This window comes from Pelmatolapia mariae, linkage group LG20 (assembly GCF_036321145.2).
Source record: "Pelmatolapia mariae isolate MD_Pm_ZW linkage group LG20, Pm_UMD_F_2, whole genome shotgun sequence".
NCBI lineage: Eukaryota > Metazoa > Chordata > Actinopteri > Cichliformes > Cichlidae > Pelmatolapia > Pelmatolapia mariae.
Genome location: NC_086244.1, coordinates 37,100,702 through 37,127,494, shown reverse-complemented (window position 1 = coordinate 37,127,494; position 26,793 = coordinate 37,100,702). Strand labels below are relative to the sequence as shown.

Sequence of the window (26,793 nt, the reverse complement as noted above, 5' to 3'; positions counted from 1 at the left end):
ACCATTACAAGGCACAGGCCTCTTACAGGACATCAAATAGCAGCAAATTGCAGTCATTACTTGCGCCTGGACAAATACCACGCTAGTAATACAGCCTATCTGATAAAGGGAGGACGGAAAGAAAAAACATGTCATGCTCAAGCACAATAGCCAGGGAGAGAAGTTTATTCAATGGGATTTTGTGATAGTGGGCCAGATGATGTATTCCATTGGAACAGTTCAATTATTGAGTTTTAGAAAACAGATAATGGGATGGGAAACGGGAGATGCTCAGCCAAAGACTCTTTGTCTTACTGAGGTGGCTGGGGAGCATTGGCGTGTGTGTGTGTGTGTGTGTGCGTGTGTGTGTGTGTGTGTGTGTGTGTGTGTGAGCGAGACAGTACATAAGTGAGCACCACCTATTTATATTAAATATGGCATTTTCATCCGTGGCCTATTTGCTGCTGCCGAGGGGAAACACATCCATCTGTGGACAGTGGCGGGAGGTGAGGCTGGGGGAGGACAGGGGAATTAGGAGAAGAGGTAGTGGAAGACAGAAAGAATGAGATCACGGAGGGAAAATGTCCATTTTAAACATTCATTTTAGTCTTCAAATGATAATGGACAGTGTTTGAAAGGGGGGGGAAATATCCCCAGCAGCATTCAGATGCTTTTTCTCTTTCTTTTTCGCCATGTTTCCAGAGTGGAGGGTAGAGAGAGAGCAGAGCAGAGGAGATGACTGGGGGGAGAGTTTATTACAAATAAATAACTGCTACAAATGAGCCTCTCTCATTTGGGTCATGATAGAGAGCCTCTTAATTTGCCTAGTGGCAGATGAGAGGAAGGAGGAGGGTGGCGGTTGGGGGGTGGGGGAGGTGGATTGGATGGAGGAGGGTGGAAATGAGGAATACAGGGAAGGATAGATGAGAAAGACACACAAATGTAATTGCGACTGATGTTTCATTCCACATATGGGGCCCTTTTGGTCCCAAGCTAGCTGCCGCTATAGGCCTAGCTGTAATTGTCCCATCTGTATAATATGGCGAGGAATATAAGGCGCTATCGCTACACAATAGGCTGATGGATGGCTTATTCTGCCAGCAAGCCCAATTCTAAGACTACTGCACAAATGCACACATGTTACCAGCAACTAAGTGCATGCAAATACGCTATCTGTGGTAATGTAAGCACACTGAGGTGCAGTGTTTGAGTGTACAACTTCAAAACGCTGTTGTAAATTACACTTTAAATTATGTGCAAAGGATACACCGAAACAATGCCGAATGACTTATAAACACACAAAAATAATGGACAGTCCGAATATCAGTTTCAGTAGTGCTTGTTTAAGAAAAAAAAAAAGTCTCATATCCATCCCCCCGTTCTCTGCCTTTCTATCTTTCTGATATGCCCTCATCTGTCATGAATTTGGCTGGACAGACCAAAAACACACCAAATGAGGCCATAGATCACAAGTAGTCACTGCGAGACACAACCTTGGGCAGAAACAGGCAGAGAGAGGGGAACAATACAGAGCTTAGCAAGAAAACAAACTCTTGTAGAGTCAACCTTTTAAAAGTGCATTCTTCCTTGCCTAAGTTCACGTAGTACTCACATTCCCAAGATGACAATGAAGGGAAACACTGGGTTGAGTCTGTGTTGAGAAACTCAACACCCTACTGTTTGTACACCCCGTTTCCAGTATTTATGCTAAGCTAAGTTGATTATTTACTATTTGCAGTAGAGCGTTAGCATGTGCAAGATGAAAGAGATGAAAAGATCTATATAAATAAACCTATAAAACAAACATATTATTTTACATATATTGTCTTCTTAGCCACAGATATGCATGATTCATGGCACCAGAAATCTGCACGAGCAATGAAACTAAAATGATCTTGGCTTCCTAAGTCCTTCTTGACTTCCTGTCTCTTTATCTCACGCTCTGAGTCACTGAGATTTTACAAATCAGCTTCAGCCTGTTTCTTTTTTTTTTAAACCCAAGTCACGCTGTTGCTCCCAACCACATTAAGACTTCTCGATCGCTCTCGCTCTCACTGTCTGTCTCTTTGACTGTCTCACAAATCACATTCTGATCAGCCGATCAGTCATCTCTCTGCCTTCGCTGACAGACAGCAAGGATGTGTGCGCATCCGTGTTTGTGTGTCGGTGAGGAGAAAGATATGTCATCTGAAAAGATGCCAGTGCAATTTTTTTTAATATGTAAATGCACGCCGTCAAGTCTTTCAGAAATGCAATTAAATTCAAGATTTAAAAAGTTCTCAATCATTTTTTAAACGTTTTAGACATCAGTAGTGCCATCAGTGTTCAAAAGTCTTGAGCCACACCTCTTATCTTTATATTTTCCTTCCAAGGAGCTAGACTTTATTGCCATTTCTAAAGTGTTCTTGAGAAATAGGATTTCTGAAGGTCTTTCAAAGCTTTTTTCTGGACATTTGCAGCTTATTCATTAATTTTAGTCCAGTCTTCATGCCTGAAAAATTTAAAAGTAACATTTTTTTGTTTGTTAAACCATTTAACTCTGGCCATTCAATCAATCAAACGTAAAAAAGGCCCCTAACTCACAGGATGAACCAGTGTTGAACCAATTTTAAAGCACTTGTTTTTTTTACTAGCCGCCGGTCGCATAATTACATAAATTGTTCCCATTTCTTGATTTGAATCAAATACCAAATATACCAAATATAACACCGTTTGACAAGCACAAAATAGCTTTTTTTTGCAGCAACAAATTGATTTCAAAAACATGCTAATAGCTAAAACCTTGCATATCTCAGCACGGCGTGCATCATGTCCTTATAAAATGTGATTAAACGGGAAGGGTGTATTTCGAAAGAAGTAGCAGCAGGACTAAAATACTATCTACAGCAGATGAACAATGTCTGAAAGTCATGTCCTTGAGAAACAGGAGACCTGACATAAGGACCTGAGAGATATATCTGGCCCTTCAGTTGATCCATCTACCGTTTGCTAAAGTCTTACCAGAAATGGTCTCCGTAGAAGGGTCGCTGTCAAGAAGCCATTCTTTCCCAAGGAAGGGAAACAGGGAGAAAAGAGTGAGATATGCTAAATTACACAAGAACTGGACTGAAAATGAGTGGAGGAGTGGAGGTCTTAACAGAGGTACAGCAGTAAGTGTCCACGGCCATCTGTAAAACATGGTGGAAGCTCTGTCGTGATGTGGGCTGTGTTTCAGCAAGTGGTGCTGGGGATCTTGCCAAAAGTTATGCCACTAGATTTGCAAAAAACTACCCTCACATTTTGATCCACCACACAATATCATCTGGAAAACATCTGATCAGCAATAGCTTCATTTTTCGGCATGACAGTGATCCGAAACACAGTGCCAAGGGAGTAAAAGCATACCAGGAAGACATAGAATGGAACACTATGTCATGGATTGGCCTCCCCAGAAGCCAGAACTCAACGTTAACGAATCAGTGTTGAAGCTTCTTGAACTGAACAAAAGGCAGCCAACATCCAAGAACAAGAGCTTTGAATGACCTTTAAGAAGCCTGAAGAACTATTCATGAAGACTACTTAATGAAATGACAAGAAAGACTAAATACTACTTTCATACTGACTTTCAAACTCTTTAAAATACTGTATTTCCATGCATTTTCTCTTCTTTCGCACATTTATAAAACAGGGTTTGGAGATTTCATTTTGATAGTGACGTGTACTTTCTAGTTTCTAGTTTCATTACATGTCCAACCTATAACATATCCAGTGGGCTTCACACAGACTGTTAATGAGCACAGGAGCAACCGCCATCAACACTTCAAGCAGCACTTCCTCTCCTGTTGTCAACTTTAGAAGCAGTCTTTCAGAAAAGGCTGGAGACACTTTTTTTCAGCTGTATATGTGTGATGTGAAACCAATTATATGTCAAAAAAAGATTTTTTAAAAAGAGTGTTTCTTAAAAGCTTATTCATGGATAAATCCTGAAGCAGTTCATAGTTTAGTTGAAGTCAAGCATTACACTTGAACTTGAGAGCCCAGCACGCCAGAAGGGCTTCGATGTCATACTCAGAGACAACATTTAAATAATATTCAGCATTAAAAAAATAAATAAACCTCCTTGTCACCAATTTCAATTCGCCCATGCAAACAAATGCAAAGGCATGCTCCGAAACTCAACTCAACCAATTAGCTGACAGGGCCAAGGGCATTTCTAGTAGATTTCTGTATCCTCATCTCATTATTTTTCCTGTGCATGTCTTCAATAACACTTTTTTAGCCACTTCAAAGTTGGAAAAACACCAGGGAAAGTGTCATAAAAGAAGCACACAGCACTCTTTTCTGCATGACCTCCAAGTACAGTAAATGCTGAGTGAATTGAATATGAACCTTGTCTGATGTGGTGCCAGGGGTAGGGTTTCTGTACAGTACAGCTCAGTACATTTCTGTACTGTAGCAAAATCGATACACGGAGGTACATCATTGGACCGTTATGCCACTGTCTGAGAGGCTTCGCAGGGGAAGGGGCCATCCGCTGCCAACATGCGACCTAATGAAGCTGTTTTACAAGCGCAGAGGCGTGACCTTGCCCTTTGAGTTCAATAGTGCAAACCTGGTCATGATGTTACTATGTTACTACATAGCAAAGATCAGAGACTGGGTGCTGTCTGCATCAATACTAGAAGTAGATCAAAAATCCTCAGGCTGTATTCGTCCGGCTGAAAATAAAAGAATAGCTCATTATCACGGGAATTAATGAAAAGGAAGCTGCACATTAGAAGCAGGGTGGATAATTATATGATAAGTAAGTCCTTTGGTGCAAAGGTACAGTAGAAATCAATAGATTATGAGCTGTAATCCACTTAATCACTTACTTTCAAGCAGTTAGGTGATGTCATCCATAGGGACACGCAGGGTAAAAGAAATATCTGTCTTGGTGACGTCATCGACAGAGGGTGATGACAGTATGAAAAATCTCCCTTTAGCGCGCGGCTTTTATTAGATCGGGACAATTTGAACATGTAACGAGGAAACAACAGCAATGATAAAATTGATTTAGTGCCGCTGCTCGTTTTTATGAGCACAAAAATGATGCGATATCACTGAAAAGACAGAGACGGACCCAAAGCTGGAGGCAGACAAAGACACATGGAGTGAAAGAACACCGTGAGGCTGTGTGTGTGTGCGTGTAGGAGTGTGTGTCTCACAAAGACACAAAAGGAGCCGTGTGTAAATCCATCGCTCGCTAATCGAAAACTCTCCTCTCGCGGTGAATCAGTTTTATGTTTTTGCACTCTACATTCGCGCGCCTTCTTATATGTGACTCACTGCTGCTATACAGATATGCGGTCTATACGCTGCAGTCCAATCCACTACTTTTAATTATGTGCGAGTGAATATGGGAAAAGGTAAATTGCTCTGTCAAGCTGGGAAATGGGCTTTTTGATGTTTGAGCTCTCATCACTTGGCATTTCTATTATTCAACAAGGAGAGAAAAATGAAGGGATGAAGAGGAGGAAGAGAGGAGGAGGAGAGGACAAACAACACCAAGGTACACCTCACTCCTGAATGCGACTGTCACAGAGTGTGCATGCACATCAGCCAGTAGGGTGGAATAATGCTGATCATCTTGTAGCGGAAAGTTGTCTCTCATTGGTGCAAATCAAGCGCACTCTATATTGCAAAAGCACTCCCATGTTTGGTTTAAATATGTGAAAAAAACTTTCATCAAATCAAAAACACACCATGTTTCGATATAAAGGCGACTGGCTGCCAACATATATAACAACTTTACGCATTGATGATGTCAGTAATTTGTTTTCAGCATGTGCTGCTCCTCTCGAGAGGCCGAAAACGCCAAAGTAAAACAATGCTGAGACATATTTACATCCTCAGGCTGACTTGGACTTCTGCCGTGAACCTTTGTAGAGCCTATGTGATTATTTGCTAATTACCTTGTGGTCATGTACTGGTGTTATATAGGCAGTGCCAGCCATGATAGAAGTCTTTCTACTTCTTATACAGTCTCATACAATCTCCCTCCAGATATATGCTGACATTTGGGAATCCTTATGATGATGATATGATTATTATTCCTATATTGAGATGATTATTGGTATTTGCTCACTGATAAATTCAAAAACTGTAGGGAAAAAAGTAGCTGGAAATGCGCAGGAGGAATTGACAGTACTGAACAGGCCAAACGCAATAGCTGCAAGCTGTTGTGTTTAGGTAGGTTAGGTTTCGTTATAGGGCAGGGGTGGGCAACTCCAGGCCGTGAGGGCTGGTATCCTGCAGGTTTTAGATCTCACCCTGGGTCACCACATCTGAATCAAATGATCAGTTCATTACCAGGCTTCTGGAGAACTTCAAGACATGTTGAGGAGGTAATTTAGCCATTTAAATCAGCTGTGTTGGATTAAGGACACATCTATAACCTGCATGACACCAGCCCTGGAGTTGCCCACCCCTGTCATAGGGTCTCAGAGGAGCTTGCAGTTATGATATAACTATGGTGTAGATTTCCCCCTAGTTTTGGCCCAAACCGTATAAATAGGACGGCTGCATCAGGAAGGGCATCCACCATAAAAATCTGCGCCAAATCATACTGCATATTATATATGAAACAAGTGTTTGTTAAAATAATTAACAAATACAGTTTATGTCTGGCACAATAAAGTCATTACAGTGTGATTCCCCACCTTACCTCAGGATCCTACTGGACATGGACTACCGTCTGGGAGTTTCTGAGTGACTTTCGAGATGCCAGAACTCTAAGTGAATTCTAACCTGTTACTCAATCTTTGAGTAACAGTTCTATTCAGAGCCCCGGAAAAAAATAGTTTTTCTTGGCTTGAAAAAAATGCAGAAGTTTATACATCCCAAGGCTTGGCGAGTGACCTTAAACCCTAACACATTAACTAGTGTCCAAGCACCCTCTGGCTAGGAAGAGACACGTCATCGGCAGGCCAAGAAGGCTATGCACACACTCTGATCCTTTATTGTCTGGAACACAAGTTCACATGCAGCGGTGAGGGGCAATCATCATTCTACTCTCTATGCTCTGTGAAGCCACCAGTGGGAGAGCAGTTACCACACAAACTCACTCTGACTGAGAGAGACTGACATGCGAACCCTAAAAGAATATTGCAAATACGAAGCAGGAAGAGTTAGACAAAGGAACAGAGCATATTCTCCAAACCAATTATATTTTCCCACCTTCTCAGCTCTCACCCACTCTCACTCCCTCCTTTTCTGCTTCATTCTCTGGCTGGACTGTAAATTTGGTCAGTGGTGAAGCTCTGGAAGTGAAAGGCCATTATCTGCTCTCCTAGGAGTTGGTCAGTCCATTTTGTCTTCTCTGTCAATTAGTGCGATTCTGACTTTCATAGGAACAAAATTACACAGGCAGAGAATATGCAATTTAAAAAAAACAAATTTCCACTGCGGCATCGGTCTCTAGGAAAAATGAGCTTACATGGTTATCCGTCATGTAATTCTGTCAACATTCAAAATGTTGACAGATAGAGATGGATGGCGCTCAGTATAACTGAATGCAACATCAACAGGAAATTAGCTAAGCTTTAAACAGAGGGAAACAACAAATGTGTCTCCCTACCAGCACCATTGAAATTAGGATACCTTGACTGTTGTTCTTACTATGAAGTTAACCGTCATTCAACAAACTCTCCAGGAAGTCACTGTGTTCCAGAAATCTCTTGTAAAACTATACCTTGTTGTTTTTGTGTTTCTGTGTGGATTTCATGAGCAAAATATAACATGGTGATTACGAAAATTCAAACATAATGTACCTTTGAGATTTCCTAAAGCTAGCTTGCGCTTGCTAGCTCTTAATATTTGATATTGGAGCGGCACTAGTCATTATTTTTACTTTACCCGACCCTGGATTCGTAATAATAATCTACTCCTCGGGTTTCAAAACAATTCCTCTTTAAAGTGCAGCAAAAAGAATCCGCCATGTGAATGCCTGCACTTCTTCACTGGCTAGATTAGTAAAATGTAACGGATCAACTTGGATCGTGTCAAAGAGGAAGCATTGCGAATTCAACAAGGCTTCTCTCCTAGCAGCTGACCTCCTACTGTCACTGCACTAACATGCAGCAGACATATCAGTGCTCATCAAAAATAAAACACTACCTTTAATAATTGAAAATGACTTTCTGGTAGCAATAGCAGTTGCAGATGAAAGGAATTAGAAGGGAAAATCTGCAAATGCTCTCAGCATGGACTTTCTTCATCCTGCTGAGCAGCTGCTAAGCGCTGCTGGCTGAAGCAGTGAGTTGTTGGACAGAGGCCTAAAGTTGTATTTGATATCATTTAGAGTGTCTTTTCACAGATGAATATTCTTTGTAATCCTCAAGGTAACCCAGAGCAATGTATAGTGCTCAAAAAATGAAGGGAACACTTGAGCAATTTTTTAACTTTGACTTTTGTGACGTTTGGTGGGATTTTGAATCCAGTCTTCAAAGGGCTGAGGATTATAGTTTCCAGTGAACGTTATTATATCATTTTGCCCTCATAAATTACATAGCTGGGCTGAGACCTGACCTACTGTACTTGTGTTACAAAGGCTCTTTAGTTATCTGAATGCTGGGTAGATAGAAAAGAAATACAGCAGCAACACAGTTTTCTTTTCTCCCCGCGCCCTCGTGCTACATTCATATAATTTCAGGCAGATGCTGTACAGCTTTTGAGGAATAAAATATTTTATTTTTATTTTATTGCATGAAAGGACAAGACCACGATGGTAAAGTACAGACTGAATCCAGAAGAGAAAAAGAACATATTATACTGTTAACAGAACTTAGGCTTTTGCAAGCGTCTGGACAGACAGCATGCTAACACAAAGCTCGCCAAGAACCCAGAGTGATATTAAAGCCGAGTGTCCCAACCCTGAGAAGTCAGGGTTGAAGCTTGAATTCTGTCTACCGGTTCATGTTTTTGTGTCGATCACTTTGAATTCTTTTTGTCCGTTTTTCCTTGTGTTGTCAGCTTTGTATTCATATGTAAGCACTAAAAGAAAGATCCTCTATGTGTCCTCTTTGGGATGATGACGTTTGTGTTGGTGTGTCAGACTGTAGCTTAAGGTTTCAATTGTTAACTGGTAATTATTAGACAACGCATTTCAGGTCATTTTACGAAGTAACAAGAACGCAATGTAACAATTAGTGTAACATAATTACTTTCTCCGGGTAATTAACATTCGTTTCAAAGAAAGTAACAAGCAATGTGTAATACATTGCCTTTTTTTGAATAACGACTCCAACAATCGACTTAATCAGCTATTTCCTAAGGCACCCTCAGTTACCAAAACCAAACAAGCACCAAGCTGAAGGTTAAAAACAGTTCAAATTCTTTTAACTGCAATAAGGTCATCAGTATACATTTTCTGACAGGTGTCTGCATCCCTTCCATCCAGAAAAAAAGAGGTAGACGGGTATAAACTGTTAGCAGTTAGCGAGCAAGGTAGAAAGTGAACATCTAAAATTATTCTGGCTGAGGTTATTAAAAACCATAAATGTACCAAAATGCCTTAGACAGATCAAGCCAAGCAAAAAACAAACGACGTTTGGAACATAATAATGTGCCACTGGATTATTATAGTGGTATCACAATCAATCAATCCGCTAAGGTCTAAGTGCTGTAAACGTTATAATCAGATGGAGAGCACACGTAATCGGATGAGAAAATAAGAGGCAGACATTAATAATGAATATGTTGCTGCATGTTTTGTTTTATTTTCTATCAAAAAAGTATGCTCTTGACTATTCTTTCTACACTAACATGTTATTCTTTTTTAGAGAGTTAGCCTAAAGTTGTACTATACTTGAACAGCACTAATAAAAATATATATAGAATAATGAGTGAATTATTGTTTAAGGACTTGTGTCTATTCAGAAAAAAAAGAAATACTAAAAAGCATGTGAGTCATCTTAACAGAACAGGGCCCAGACACAGGGTTGATACATGGTTACTTTACAAGCTGCTTAGATTTTAAAAGAAATTCGTCTTTTTCCTGTGTGCAGTGTTAAAAATGTAGGCGGTCACACACATTCTGCTGCATTTAATTGTGTTAATGTTGTAACTGGACCTGGAGCATAACTATAAATAATTTGGGCACTGAAATTACATTATGAATCAACTCTATCTTCGTGTGCATACATAATTCAGCGCGAGTTTCCAAAATCAGCACGTGTGTCCCCGACTCAGTGTAATTCAATATGCATTTAGGCATTTTCCTTTTAGAGTACATTTCAGCTTCCTGGACCGATCCACGATCAGAGCGCCTTATTCCCTCCGTCACGTCAACAACAACGACGTCCATTTGTATCAGTTACACTCCACTTCCTCCGCGTGCTTATTCAGACACGTGAAAGTCAATTAAGTCTAATCGCTGGTAAATTACACAGCACTTACACGCCGGTTACCGTCTACGTAGCGAGGAAGTCTCGTTGAAGGTTATCACATCAAGGTCATTAACCATTATGAGATAAGAGTCGTGCAGGTAAAGAAGGGATGAGCGGGAGAGTGGCGACTGCTGTATCAAACTCTCGTGGATAAAGGCATTTCGATATAATGACACGTACACGCCAGGATTTGATCGTGCATATCATAACGCTGTGCAGATGAGGTCAGTGTGGGGAAATGAGAGGCCATGGAGTTTAACCAATTTAACGTCACAAGCCTGTGTATAATAATGCTTATCATCTTTTCAGTTCTGTGGTTGCTTGCTGCAATGGCAGCTGTAATTTTCTGTTGTTGATCAGGTGTTTTTTAGATGGAGAACCAAGGATTTTTGTGAGGAATATCCTGAAGTAAACATTCAAGGGTTGCATGTAATGTGTATCCCCGGTGGAAGGAAGGTATGCACGGCTTCTTCCTATATGGTGCATTTTAAAATTCATGACATTAATTAGCACCTAAAACTGTGCATGTGTGTGGAACGCTGCTTAAGCTGCAAATGTGTTCATGCCCAGTATGTGGTACTATATGTGTGTAATTACCTTGATTGCTCACTCCCCCCGTGTATATTTTTAATATATTTTTCCTCATCAGCTCTTAATGGTGCTCTTCAAGTGTCTCCATTTTCTTCCTCTCCCTCTCTCTTCCCAGCCTTCACTTATTTGCAATGAGGATGTTTGTGTGTGCGTGTATGTGTGTGTGTGTCTTTCAGTATGCCAGCAAGTGTACATGTACATAAAAACAGCTGTGAAGCTGTACATTATTGTTCTGTCACTTATCACTGAACCCATCCCTAAAATTGTTACATATATAAATGACTATTGATTTTGATTCACAATTTCCTCAGTGTGCCCAGAGTGCCAATGGCAACAAAAGGCTCCTAACAGTGCTCATCTCTAGTTTAGACGTGGTCATCTGGAGTGTTTGTGTATGTGCGTGTGTGCGCGCACTTCTCTTACCTGTTTATCAGTGAGGGCATATAAGTACTGATGATCTGGGCTGAAGAGCAAATCTCGCAGGATCGGGCTCCCGTTGCTCACCACAACATTTTCATACAACACGGCAGTCTGGGAAATGGAGTTCACCAGTATCTGTAAGAGAACAGAGGAAAACGGTAAAGCCACGCTTATAATGCAGTCATAGATGATCGTTTTACAACTGTGTGAAAAAGAGAAGCCGCGATGCTCGTCTTTGTTGCTACAAAAACGAATCCAAAGAGCTCACAGTTTTTAGTCAAGTGTAGAAATAAAAAATTTCAGCATCTCAATCAAAGTTGCACATTCTGATTGTCTGATTAGATGCAACGGAAGCTATTCATGGCGAGGTGGCGCCCAGAAACCTTAGAAAGTAAATAATACTTTGCAGCTTTAAGAGACTACAGGCGAAATAACTATTGGCAGTGAACAACTGAAGAGACTACCAGTGACAGTGATGAATACTGTTGATTGACATATGATCTGGAACCGTGGTCATTAGAAGACCACCTCGGCAAATGGAGCCAAGAATGTCTGCTCGCGATCAGCTGACAGCTCCAATGCAATGAACGAATGTTTACGTGCCTTTAGGGTTACGATTGGAGTTGTCACAAATGATCACTTTGACCTCACAGGATTAAGCCTGTGAGTCATTACTGAGGACAACCCTTAACTCTAACGCTCGGCAATCTTTGGTTCATCCAAGTTTCTAAGCCTTTCTCCATAATATAGGGTTAGTGTAGGCCTCATTAATGATAAGTTAGACCTGAGAGGGTTAAAGGATGTGCCTTTGCGCATTTATAGAGTGCTCCCAGCTTCCAGCTGCTATTTCTAAGTTGATCTATGGAACATATGTGACTCTACCAAGTACCCCAAACTCCAAACATAAACTCCTGCCTCAAACTGACCCAATGTTCATGTTGAGAAGCATCACCATCGATGAGACCTAACAACAGTTCAAAAGTCCACAAAGTCAAACCCAAAAGTAGACACATCAGGTTAGAAGTGCAACCAGGACCATGGTTTTTCTCCTCAACATTAACAGGGTTGTGCACCATCAAATTATCCCCCAGGGTCAAATCATTAATGTAGACATCTACCGTACCATCCTGATATGACTCCCTGCGACTTCCTGTCCTATAATTCATTTGCTGTTTGCTGTTTTGACACATGCAGGAGCTCCAATGAGCGTCAAAGAAGAAGAAGTATAAGTGGTCAGACTGGGGGCAATCTAAGAGTAGTGCAACACTGCCCAAACAAATGACCTTGAAGAAGACGTCATGTCCAGGATGGTTTTGACAATCTGACTATTTGACTATATCGTGCACCACTATTATTCATTTTCTCATCAATACGTGGAAATTAAAATGATGCATTCACTTCCACCTCATGTAACCGCAGCCTTTTCATCTAGTGAAACACTTCAGAGGTTTCCTTAAAATGTTGCCATCAGGCGAAAAAATGCTACTAAAAGCGACAGATTACAATTGAAATATCTTTATTTCAAACTTGCAATTCTAATATTTGTTATGTTGCCACGGTACTCAGGGTGTACCAACAACATGCAGCTATATGATGGTTCTTTGGTTGCCGGTGTTTAGTCTCCTGACGAAATTACAGAGTTATGAGGGTCACTCCTCCTGCAGCAGCAAGTAAATCTTTTTCAGCTTCCCTCTTTCCTTCTATGTCTGGATCTTTCTCTCTCTAATTTCCCGGCCTCCATCTGCTCATCCATCACCTGACAGAAGTATAGTCTGCTGAAACTTTTTCTGTTTCTCTCCACTCGCTCCACCAGCTCTCTCTGTCTTTCTCTCTCTTTTTTTTTGATTTCTTTCTCCTCCTCCTCAGTCTCAACAGTCTCTGTGGTTATTATCTGCCAAATCACTACCAGAGTTTCCTTAATCTTTCTCTGAACAGAAGGTTCATTAACAGACAGGCTGTCATCGCTGTATGTGCTTTTGATGCTTAAGAGGAGGAAGCGGCTTTGGTTAAAAGTCAAGTGCTCTGGCAAATCAGCTTTGAGGAGATACTCAGTGGGATAAAAGTAGACTGAAACGGGAAATAAGAGGTAAGTCTACAGCAGTGAGAAACTGTTTTCTTGCCTAATTTTGGCAAAGGAAATGGAATGCTATCTGCATAAGAAGCAACCTGTGTAGTAGACTGTGTCTGAGAGTTGTGATCTGATCAGAGAAATTGCAAATTGCATAACTTTTGTTGACTTTTAAAGAGCCTTTTCCCCGCTCGTGCTATTGTTGTTCTGTGTGAAGGAGGTGCATCACACTAGTTACTGTGCAAAGGTCATTTGTTTCAGCAGCCCCCACCGCCCCTGCGTCGCACCCACACGATAACGCACTAACACAAACAGACACACAAACCGTAACTTTTATTGACATCGAGCGAGCGTGGCCTTTCGTCCGCTTGTTTTTCTGGCTCTGATGATTTCGCTCTCTCTCCCTGTCTCTTTCTGTGTGTCAACAACGGCGTAGGAAAGCACACAGTCGCACACTCGCACATTTGCACGCAGACACGGTAAGGAAGAGAGAGAGAGAGCTTTGATGATTCTAAAACTGCTACTCGTCCTAGGCTGCGGGATCATTCCTGATGAGCGAAGAACCGTGGCGGAACGGGGAGGGGGCAAGAGCAAAGAGCGTGCTCTGCCCTACAGCTCGGGGCAGAGGGCAGTTGGAGTGGGATTCAGGTCAGCTGGCACAGAGGAGACCGCAAACGGAAACAAGTGACTGTAGATTCTCATCGAGTCTACCAGCCCGCAGGTTCTTTTGCTCTCCTTCCGTGACCTTTGCACTCGGGAAGTTACTGTGTCCAAACAGAGACTCCATGCTGATGAAGTGGCAGCACTTAAAACCCTACAATAATCTTCCTCTGCACATTACATGGATCACTCTGCTGCACAGGTTCATGTAGAATTGATGAGTGGCGAGCTATTTTACAGGAGCTTCTCTAACATGGCATGTGCATACCTACATACACATAAATTCTCTTTTCAGTGTCATCTGTGCTCAACTAAATAAAAAGTCATAAAAGGGAAAAGAAAAGCAACACCGGGGGGCATCTGGAGTTCCTTTATGGTCCTGTTTTGTCCAGTTTCTCACTTTCTGGAACTTATTATAACAGCGAGCCCCAGCTATAAGATAAAAGCAGCTCTCCTCTTAGAAAAAAAAGAAAAAGCTCCTACCTGTTTTCAAAGGCACTTATTAAATATGCTTTTACAACCACTCCCAGGATGATTATAAAAAAAGCAACCCATAAAGCCTACTGCTTTGATGTTACTGACAGCTTATGAGTCATTAAAACAGACTGTGTAAGTGTGTCTGTGTGGTTTTTTACTGATTAGTTTACCTCTTTAGAACGAGACAATCATACATATTTTTAAAAATCTTGCTCAGCGGTGCCATTCACCGATGAGCGCGCTGAACATTAATTGCTGCTATTTGCATTCTAATTATCCACCAATCAATTTGTTTTAATGCATTAAAAAAAGAAAGAATAAAGTGGCATATCAATGCGGCGACTCAAAGTGTAGCTGAAGGGTCGTGCGGAGCGGGGATTGCTGCACTGCTCAGAGGTCCATTTATATTCCAAGCATGCAGTTAATGCTCTTTTCTCAGGTGATGTACATTGAAGAAGCAGGAACAGGTTGCGCGTCGCGGTTAAGGACAGCGCAATAAGACATACATCATGTCTTCGACCTTTCCGATGAGGGATGGTCTCTTTATTTTGGGTTCTGAATGGAAGTTAAAGGTGACTTTTCCTGATGAGTTTGCAGCCCACGTGCTGACTTTGGTGGCACATCCGCTACTTTTCCATCCCTTCGTGTTCCACTCTCAGACCTCAGTGTCTCTCTCTGTCCTCCTGGGATTAGACTCATTACCAAACCAATGGCGATATTAAGGACACTGTAACCCTTAAATGCACACAAACACTGCTCAGGTAGACAAAAAATATACACACTCATATTTAGAGCGTGCAAGCGAATGTCAACGGCAGTTGTCGGTGCCATCTGAGGCCATTACAAGTGAAAGTGATTCATGATCAGATTCCAGCAGCTGCTGCTATGGTTAAAGTACCTGCCACTCACAACATCTTCACTGTGAAAAATGATGCGTGTTCAGAGTTTGATAAAAGAGTTTCTTTGGCTTCAAAGCGGATTGTTTTACTGAGCTCACCTCAGCTTACAAGGCCTGAACGTGTGACGCAGATTTATGATGTCACTAGCTAATGAAAGATTTACAGAGCTGAGATGTGCAAATTTGAAAAACCTTGAACCTGGTTCTTCCTGTTAAAAGGGAGTTTTTCCTTCTCACTGTCACCAAGTGCTCACTCTAATTGTTGGGTTTGCTCTGTATTATTGTAGGATCTTTACCTTGGTATGATCTTCAAACAAGCCTGAAGGGGAATGTTAAGCCTCATTTGGGTTCAGGCTGAACAACCTTTTTGGTTTCTGCTACAGGAAAACAAATGTGACTCTTTGAAACATGGTATGAAAGTGTCAAAGCCTCATGCTTTTGTGACCCGTTATGCACCCTGACTGATCCACAAGGTCTCCTATAACAGTGTCATACTTTTCTCAATTTTCAATTTCAACGGGAGACAAAAAAAATCCAATTGCTAACAAAGGTCCTCTCCTTGAAGATCTCTCTCTCAATTTGTGTAACAACCTATAGCCAGATGTGGCAGACAAAGAGTCTTGTAGGAAAAGTATCAAAGTTTTCAAGTCTTACATTTTAAATATTTAGCTAATAATTAAAATGCAAGAGTAGAAATATCCGTTATACGGGCGATACCGTTAGCACTGCTCCCTCACAGCAAGAAGTGGGTATCTAGTGGTGTTATGCTAATTGATGATTCTAATATAGGGGACTTCTTGCAGTCATGGATTCGTACAGTCTTTGTTGGTGTTGTCCAGCACAGTGTCATGCCAAAGCGTGACAACAGACCTGCTGCTGCACTGTCACATTTTCAGTGCCTTGCCTTTAATACACTCTGCCTGCAGAGCGGGAGATATCACAACACCACTACATGTTCCACTCCGCAATAATTTGTCAGTGTCACATTTTGCTTCGCAAAGGTGTGGTAATGGAGGTTTGTTCAACAAATATATCTCCAAAGCAAATTTCTGCAGTTCTGGTAACAAAACAATACATGCAAAATGAAAGTTAAAAAAAAATCAGCAGTCTTCTGAGTGAGCGTACAGCAAATGATTTCACTGAATGCAGAACTTTAAAGCTTTCAGCATCCGACACCACCTAAAGCTTCAACTACCCATAGCTACGGGAGTGTTAACAGGCTCCTAACATTCAAAGCGTTTGTAATTTAGTTTGCTTGGACCAGATGAATGTAAGTATAATCTTTCATTTCGGTTTTATACTGTATAATCAGCTCTAAAGGGAAATATGTTTAATTGCTTTATGTTTTCTGGTCTGCTTTTTCAGAAGGTTTTCATTGAAACTAGATGCCTGCAGTTGTAAGACAACACTGTGAGGGCAGCGAGAGTGAACCGAAACAGTAAAGGTTGCAAGTCCACAAAATGCTGAGAGTTTGTTTTTTGTTGTTCTCTCTTACAGGCAGATTAAGCCTGATGTCATATCATTAGCTGAAATAAAGACAACTAGCTGGCAACATTTTCCTGCATATTTTGATCTATGAACCGTTTGTCAATTATTTAAAGTGCTTGTGACGTCGGTCCTTTTCACAGATTACACTGTCATACTGTAGCTTTGAGAGGTCAAATGCATTAAACTTGAGAAAACACCAGCAAACAGAAAAAGGCTGCAAAAGCACTCAAAACACAAAGGAAGTGATATAAATTTCCAATTTAATTCAATTCAATTGTATTTACATATAGCACCAAATCACAAGAGCAGTAACCTCAAGGTGCTTTATATTGTAAGGTAGAGAACCTGCAATAATACAGCAACAACAACAACAATCAAATGTCCCCCTATGAGCAAGCACTTGGCGACGGTGGGAAGGAAAAACTTCCTTTTAGCAGGAAGAAACCTCCAGCAGAACCAGGGAGGGGTAGCCATTTGTTAGCATTAATAGCAAACATTTATTGACAGTATTATACAAATATTCTCCCTGACAAAAGCGATAAATCCTCTGCTTCTTTAAAGCGTGTCTTAGTGCAGTCCTTGCACACTTTGGCTTCTGTCACTTCTGTCACTTCTGTGCAGCTGTTACATCACATTATTGTCTCTCCAAAAATACTTCTGTTGTGTTTTGTGAGTTTTTCTTTCAGAGCTTTTGCAGCATTTTGTTTTATTTCCATTGTGCTTTTATCCATTTCTATTGTGTTCTGTGCTTTTGCAGTGTTTTTCTATTTCCTGGTGTTTTCTTAAGTTGCAGTGCATTTGGCCTCACAGGGCCACCGTACCATGAGAGTTAAATATTTGATTGATTAGCACCAAGGTTCGATCAATCAACAAACTGTTCTACCTGTTTTTTTAATAGCCATCAAAACTGTAATCACCCAAATTTGGCAAGCTGCTACACATTACCGTTTTGTAGCACAAGAGGAGATGTACCCACAGACTGGCTTCGGTTTGAGATGTGATGGAGACAGATAGCGCAGGGTGAAGGTGGGAGGTGTAGCGCAACAGAGAGAGGGACGCTCAGTGTGTGCGCATGCAAGTGTGTCATGAGTGTGTAGAGGAGGACAAGGTAATAAAAGTGAACAAAGGGGAGTAATGAGGTTTGGCTGGAGTACTGCAGTGATTAATACCATGCTGGGTTCAAACACCGGTCACACCTTTGGGTCAGGTTGACTGGGAGAACACAATCACACGCTATCAATTATTCCTGTCTTCCTGTTCTCTGACCCATCTTTCATTTATTTAAAACTTCCTTTACTCTTCTTTTTTTTCTTCCAGCCACTTCCTTTCCTCCATCTTCCATTCCTTTCTCCTCCATTACTTACTTATTCCTGCTAATATTTTTCCTTGCCTCGCTTCTTTCTTCGTTCACCATACCCTGTCATTCATTTCTTCACTTCATTTCACTCCCATATCTCTCCCTCCTCACCCTGCTTCCTTCAGCTTCCTTCCCCGCTGCTTTTTGAGATTTCTCCTCTCCTTCTTTTCTCTGATTCAAGCCTTCCCCTTGTCCTTTCGCTTCCCCCACAGACACAGACCTCTCTCTCTCAACTGTGTGTCTGTGCAGGCGCCGGTTTGTGTCCAGACATGGCAGTGCCCTGTCCAACCTCAGCTGTTAAACATCTAGCTAATTATATGGTTGGACAAAGGCAAAGGAAGAGGAAGAAAAGGAAGAAAGGGAATCAGAGATGGGGGCGGAGGGGGCGAAAAGAGCTCAGTAACACTGTTAGCATTTCTCGCTGAAACCGAAGTCACAACGGTGCGGCGAGGACAAGCCGTAACCCACTGTCCTAAATGTTTAAGTCTCCCTTTGATGGCGCAGGGAACAGAGAGAAGAGTAAAAGGCATTTCCTTAATGAAATCTACAGCAGTGAACGTGTGTGTATGTGTGAAACAGCTCCTCATTGTATTCATGATCCCTAATGAAATTGATTTTGGGCTCATCTGCTGAGAGGTTGGCCTATACACACACACACAGAAAGACACACAAGCACACTAATAACTCTGACACCAAGGTTCTCTTTGCAAAGGAACTGCCAGCAGTCAGTGAGAGTTTGAGAAAATACTGTCAAAAAAAAATACAAAAAAAGTAAGAAAATGAGGGTTGAACTCGAGCTGGCGGGACGGATGCATACAGCAGTTGTCTCAGTTATGGAGTACGTATGCGTCTGTCTGTGTGTGCGTGTCTGTGTGTGTCTGACCCTGGCTGGAGGGCATTCAACATATCACAGCACACCTGCTGACTAAACAGTCTACGTCTACGTCTCTCGCGCGCTCTCTCTCCCACACACACACACACACACGAGTGTGCACACAGCTTGGTAGAGTCACATAAGCGAGACAGGTTACTCGGAGTGAAATTAATCATCGTTCTTTTGTCGCACCACTGCTCTCACAACAGGAGTCCAGGCCCCAGGTGACACACACACACACACACGTGCACGCACACACAGCCACACACACAAAGAGTGACAGCCAGACAGCTGGTTGGTGACAGCATGCCACTATGAAGCTGTTTTGCTAACAGCTAACATTAGTTGGCTCTGGTTAAAAGAGAACAAACAGTGCCGAGGTGCGGTCAAGAGAACGTACAGTACACACCGAGCGTCTTGATTTCAGTCCAATACACAATTTTTTAAATTAATTTTTAAAAAAATATTAATGTACTGTCAAATCACTTTAAATTAGAACAAAGGCCAAATGATCACGCATAACTTTAAATTGTGGCTGGATAAAAAGGTTTGGAGGCTGATCGTGCTTCCTTGAACACTAGCAAGAACGGAAACGTTTGTTGCTTCAAAATAACGGAGACACGTTTTTCTCTCTTTTGATGCTTTCAACTTTGGAGAAAACTCCCCGCAAAATCTCAGAGAAGATTATTTTAGATGCCTTTTAATGGGTTCCTTTAAAATGGTGAAGAGCTTTAAAAGTCCCCCTTAAACCTCTGTCTGCTTTCTCTTGTTTCATCTTTAAAGCCCAGGCATTTCCAAAAAGTGGCTCAACCCAGACACTCCATCACCCCCTTTTTTTTTCTTTTTTAAATGCCCACCGTTTCAGCTCATATTGAACTGAGCATTCTCTTCCTGCCTGTGATAGTTGCATTATTTTAATCCAGATCAAAGGCGAAGCTTCTAAAATTTTAAATCTGTAAATGTAAAATTACTTCTCACTCTAAAAAAAAAGAAAAAAGTGTGTTAACGTTAACATTTAACCAGGAAGTGACACTCTTAAGATGCAGAATCTATTTTGGGAGTGTCCTGGGTCCAGATACACTACATGGACAAAAGTATTAGATTAAAAATCTAATTTTCAAGAGAGAGCAGACATCACTACAATATCTAATACAGTATATAATACAGTACCAGAGACTTTAACCTGTCAGAGACTGACAGAGAATTCCTGGATACCATGTGATGTGTAAAGTTGGGACCCATGGTAAACATTTGCTGAATAACTATTTCCATGTATTAAAGCAGCATATGCAACACTAAGTGCTTTTGATTGGAGTCCGCTAAGGCATTATGGACAGCCCCATTGAAATCAGTGTCATGAATTGTACTGATATATTACTTCAAGTCAAACTAATAGAGTTTGATAATGAAAAAATCAAACACTCATTTTGCCAATAAGTTAAAGGCAGTGAGCAGACGGGCCTGTGTAGGTCAAACTTTGGGACCCTCACGTGTCTTGAAACAAAACACAGGTTTTTTTTTTATCAGCTGTGCAGATAGTTTTACAGTAAAAAAGGGGAAAAACTTTATAACTGTGGCTACATTTCTCTATTATGCATGTGTTATGTGTGTATAGCTATGCTTATGCATAGCTGTGTAGTTTTAACATTTGTTAAAACTTTGCTTGTTCTGGTCATCTGGACAGTTCTAGTTCTAACAGTTCTAGTTAATGCTACACAGCATGTTACACAGACATCTAACCTTGGGGAACTTTTCCATTTAGTCTACAACAGAACAAGAATCAGCTTCATAAGGTCAGAATCTATTAGACTAGATATGGCAAAGGTTCTGTTTCTTAGCCTTCTCTCTTTACTTTCTTAGTGTTATTGTAAAGTTCCCATAAAGACCATCTTTACATAGAAAGCACAAAGAGAAAAAACAAATGGTTACAAAGTTGTTTAGCTTGAAAGAAAAGAGAAGAAAAGTAGGTTAGGGACATAAAAGCTGAATTGTTTAATTGAGTATTTAGGACATCCTGACTGAGATAAGTGAGGCTGAAGTAAAATAGGATTTCTAAAAATAGGTACTATACCTGGAAAACCAAATTGGGAAAATTCCGTCTTAATTTGAGACCCAGTTTTTGTAATACGTTCCCTAACCTTCATGTGACAGTTAAGGTTTGTCTTCTTCAAAATTCACCTTTGTCAATACTGTGATGTCTCCAGAACTCATTAGCTTGGTGACTAAATCCAAAAAAGTGCGATCCATCTTATAAAGAAAGAAAAAAAGTTTGGAACAAATTAAATCATGCAACAACTCCAAAATTAGAGCTGATTCGGAGCACCTGACATGTTGGTCCTGCGCTGCGCTGCCACTTGTTTTGAGCAGCGGGGTAGCATTTTCGCTTTAATCTGCCACTACTTGCCAGAAGTTGACAGGGGTGGCTAAGTAAGCAAGACCAATTAGATACTGTCACACTAAAAATTCTCAAAGGTTTTAACCTGACAACAGTTTGAATTATACTGAGTTTATGTTTCCTCCCCAAAACCTTGGCACGGGTTATTAGCACTTATAGCACTGTGAGGATTTCTCATGGAGACTGCAGGCCACTGGGAGCGTCAAAATGTCACCATATCCCTTTGACTTACATCCCAGATGGGGACCGCGTGCTATAAAGTGACACTTTATGACCAGGAGACACTAAGAGGAGATGTCTCTTTCCATTCAAGGACCACACAGATAAGAAGACTTTTTTGTCTGCTGTCTTGACTTCATTTTAAACTTCCCCCCTCAATAACATCATCTGCCTGCTCCTGTAGCGAGGCAGAAATAAGCACATAAATTATAAACGCAACAAAAAAAAAAGAAATCACCTGTAACTGAACGTAATCTAGCCTCATATTAAGCCTCATTTCTTTAAAACAAGTGAACAATTCTGCTAGTGGGGGTCTATAAAAGAGCCCTTAATTCAGGAATGAGTGTCATTATTATGAAACAAGGTGGAATAATGCAAATCACTCAACTGGCATGAAAAAAGACAGCATATTCACTTAGACTGTCAATATGACTCGATTTGCATTGAAATCGCGTGGAATCACCTTGATGATGGCACTTTAAGACAAATTAAGTGACTCGCTAGGACTGTTTTTTGGGAGATTTCTCTTCCCTCACCTCTCCCATCCCCTCTGTGCCACGGCACCTCTGGAAGGGCTTCTGACATCACTGGGTCTGGCTGTGGCTGGCTTGTAATGGTGTGGTTTGGACCCACTGCTGAAATGTGGGTAAGGCAGACTGTCTCATGTGCTTTCTGTATATGAGTAGAAATGCAATCATACAATGCTTTTAAATATTCATATCATGCCAAATCACAACAGTAACCTCAGGGTGATTTATACTGCAAGGGAAAGACCCTATAATAATACAGAGAAAGCCAACACTCAGAAAACCCAGTATGAGCAAGCACTTGGCAACAGTGGGAAGGAAAAACTCCCTTTTACCAGGAAGAAACTCCCAGCATCCATCTGGCACGACTGGATGGAGTTGAACCAGCGTACTCACGTTGCCTGAGTTCCAACAGAAGTGAGTGAACTGAATGCCGTCAGCTTACATACGCAACCTAATGCTGCCTCGAATGCCACGACCCAACAGTTCATACAATAACATGACTTAACAAGTGATATGAGTGGCATCTTCAGTACCTTTTGACTGTCACTAAGGAAACGTTTGGAGTGTAGTTGATACAAAGGATAGCTCCTAGTATTTCTACCCGTCTGGGGATGCCCTCCACATAAGCATGTGAGACTGAGGACTTCAAGGTGAAACCAAGAGCTCGGGTCGATGGAGAGGAGGACGATGAGGCCAGAGAATGCATTCTTGCACCAAATATAACTGCTGGCCCTGAGCTATTGTTTTCACACTCCCACCATAATAGTTTTATCTTGACAGCTCCGAGATGAGGACAAGTGAGGACAAATCTTCATCTCTTCACAGCTCCATCGGTGATGTGTGTTTGTGAGTCTGTATTTGCATCGACGCAGCGTTTCACTTCCCCTCGCGCTATCTGATTTGGCGCCACCGTCCCTCTCGCTCTCTCCTCAGAGCTTTAGAAACAATTGCATTTCTTTTCCTTTTTTTGTTTCCCTCTGCCTTTCTCTATCCATCTGTCCCTCTCTCATCCCGCGCTCTCTTGTCACACTCCCTCCCTCTCTTTTGCTTCCCCTCCCTTGATGTACCAGCTCAGCTGACACACATGAGCAGCCAAGCAGAACACACCGGTGTATAGCGCAGCCTAGCAGTATGTGTAGGTGCCACTGTGTGTACGTTCACATATATGCGTGTGTGTGCTGCCCTGCAGTGAGTAGTGAAACTACTGCTAAACTACATCAATTTGTCAAGAGCAGAGGGGTGTGGGCCTTGAGGACCGCTGCTCCACCGTCTGCAAGGTAAACAGACGAGTACGGATTTAAAAGAAAAGTATTTTAAGGCTAAAAATTCCAACTGAAACTACATGTAAACTTTTTTTTATGTACACAAAAACACATTTATGTTTCCTTTGGATCAGCCTGACTGGAGCAAACACCAGGAGGATGGGACACTTCATCACTGCCACTCCTTCAGTGTGTGTGTGCATATGTTGACTTTGACAAAGAGCAGTCAAGACCTCAATGTTGACGGTGTGTTTTATGTGCGTTGGAGTGCGTGTGTGTGTAAACAGAAGCCTGCCCCACCTCGAGAACGCGACGCCTCATTATCAAAGGGGGAGTGCGTATAAATTATCAGCTTCTGGCCCCGAATGAACTAAATAAAGAAAACAATGTCACAGCGCGGTCACGGGGCGAACGTCTACTGAACAAATGATAAATGTCTCTCTCGTTCTGTTTGCTCTCCTCTTCTGGCCTGTTGCCACGGCGGTTAATTCTGGGATGCGCACACACGGAAAAAAGAGAGTGAGAGAAAGAAGGAGAGATGGGAATGACACATTTTGGACGGCATTGCTTCAAAATCATCACGCTTATCACAGCTACACACACACAGACTGTGTGCGATTAATCCAATACCCCCCGAGCACTGTCTCACACACAAACACACACATACATGCATTCCCATGCAGCCACACCCAAAGTTACAGGTGAGTGTACGTGAAGGTGTGTGTCTGTTCGGAATTTTTAAAGGGGGTTCCTTGTGAGGTGACGGTGCATTAAGGAGAAGCAATTAAAGTGAAAGAAGAGGCGTGAATTATTAATTTGTGCCGGTAAGATAATAAAAAATGCAGGACAATATTCAAAAACAAAGTGGCCTTCTTTCCTACTCTGTAATCCATCTCTGACACAGCAGCTTTCACACTCAGTTTTGATACAAAGCTTTCCCTCCTATCTCCCTTCCCCCCGTCCTCATCTTCTCCCTTCCTCACTCGGAGTGACAGCGAATCATCAAACTTACTTTAGCTGGCCTTAAATAGGATAAGAGGTGTGGGAAACCAGCAGTGACACACAGATCACCAGTGATCACATCTGCTGTCGCTGGGAAAACTGGCTTAATGAGACTTGTAAGCGCTGGCAGAATCATTTTGGAGAAGTTCTCCGATATGCTGCAAGATTTTCTTCCCCCCTGTGGCTTTTAGGTCCTGGACACAGACTGTATATAAAAGAAGAAATACGTCCCCAGTGTGTTTAGCCTCTCAATTGCTAGGTTCAATTTTTATTCATCATATTGCAATGTTCTTTTGTAAACTACAGAAGCATTTAGAGTAAAACAGACCTTGTGTGTGTCGAGTCACTAACACGTGTGTGTGCAAAGTCAGGAAACATCACTCCTCCCTAAGGTATCATACACCTCAGCTGGAAGATAACCTGCTGCCAAACACTTCCTGCATAACACAGTACAGCAAAGAGAGTTACAGTCCTGGGATTTGATGTTGTGGAAGTTGGAAGTTATCACTTTCTAACAACTGTAATGCACTGAGTATTATTTTAAAAATGTAAAAATGCACTGAGTAATGCACTCAAGTGTTGTGATAATATCATATCATGAGGTGGCTGGTGATTCCCACCTCTACAGATTGAATGCATTTGATGGTTACTGGCATATCCACATGCCTAGCTTGAGTTAATGCTTTTCTGTTATTAACGATTGGTCACAGTCTACATACAGCCAACACCTTTACCTGGCCCATGCCCCGCCCCCTTGAGATGACCCTTATGGCATCATCAAGGCTAATGACTTATGAGGTCTGTCGCTGCAACACACTCTCACTCCCGAGGCGTAATATTTTACGCTAGGTGACAAATCGTCAACATGTCACGCTTCCGGGCACCCAACACATTCCCAAATGACGAGATCGGAAAAAGGGGGAAACATGAGAACCGTTTGGAATCAATCCACACATGTTCGTTCATTTTCCTCAAATTGCTTTGGAAAACACTATTTAACGTCATTAAAGTGCTGGTTAAGGATAGGGATAAGGTTATGGTTAGGGCTGGAATACATGGCTGGAATGTGTTTTACCGCGGGACCCTCATTCCACTGTATTTAACCCATGGCCCGGTGAGTACCATAAGAACGCCGAAGGTCGCCTTTGGCGTTCCTCACGAACGCCGCGGGACGTGACAAATCGTCAGGATGTTACGGCTTGGGAGTGAGATCGGGGTCACAGGACATCTAGAACTCTCCATAGGCTTAAAGTAGTGGAATTATGCCACAGTTTGTTCATCACAGTTCGTTTTATCACATTTAGCAAACTTAAAATAAGATAAATCAAAGTAATTTTGAAAAAGCAAAAACACAAAGAAAGCGAACAGTTAGCTGCACATGAAGATAGCTTAACTTTCATCAGTGAACTCAAACACAAGCTCCTCACTGATGAAGAGATGCTGTAGCTAGTGAGCTTTGTTTGAGACAGATAGTGTCTGTGAGGGTTACAGAATGATTTCATTGCTATGTTCTTCCTGTTTTCCTGCATTTCATCCCTCCTCTTTCCCCACTTTCTTGTCTTGGGAGCAGAGAAGAGAAGTGGACAGTCAGATTAATGACCTCGGCCTCTAACACACTCAGTCTTCCTCTTTATGTCTATCTGCTGCTGTGCGAGAGCCTCATGACTGCACTGGGATGAGACACACGGGAGAGAAGCTCTGGCAAAGGAACAGCGGCGCTCATATTTCTGGGCTGTCTGTTCTCCTGCCGCGCTGTCATTTATCTCCAATTTTGCATATTTGTTGCAGCTGTTGACATGAAAAGTAAAAGTCACTTCCTCCGGCAAACAGGCAGAAAGTCAGCTCACTAAAGGAGCTTTAGCGCGTTAGCACAGGTGGCAAATGTGCACGTCGACGCCGACGCTTGCGCGCCTTCCCCGTGTCTGCGCATCTGTCTGCGCTTGTGTCTGCTTGTGTGTGCGCGCGTGTCTGTCGCCCTGCTCGGATCTGTAATTACAAAGGAGAGACGATAAGCCACTTTTTTCCTCTCCTGTGGGAGCTCACAGCTAATTATAGAGCCAGCGGTGCTTCAAATTGCCATTTAAAACAGCCATACGGTGGGAGACAATAACACGCACCCGCGGTGGTGTCTGCATGGAGGTATCTCAGAAGAAGAGATAGCAGTACT

At 41.9% G+C, this 26,793-nt stretch overlaps 1 protein-coding gene across 3 annotated transcripts in view; it reads right to left on the bottom strand.

Moving 5' to 3' along the window:
- The window catches only part of LOC134617951 (plexin-A1-like), a 307,268-nt gene that overhangs the window by 152,091 nt on the left and 128,384 nt on the right, over positions 1–26,793 (bottom strand). For all 3 annotated transcript variants that reach the window (XM_063463038.1, XM_063463040.1, XM_063463039.1), the window contains exon 4: positions 11,400–11,531. In XM_063463038.1, the coding sequence (XP_063319108.1) occupies positions 11,400–11,531 (132 nt within the window). The remainder of the gene's footprint in view (positions 1–11,399; positions 11,532–26,793) is intronic.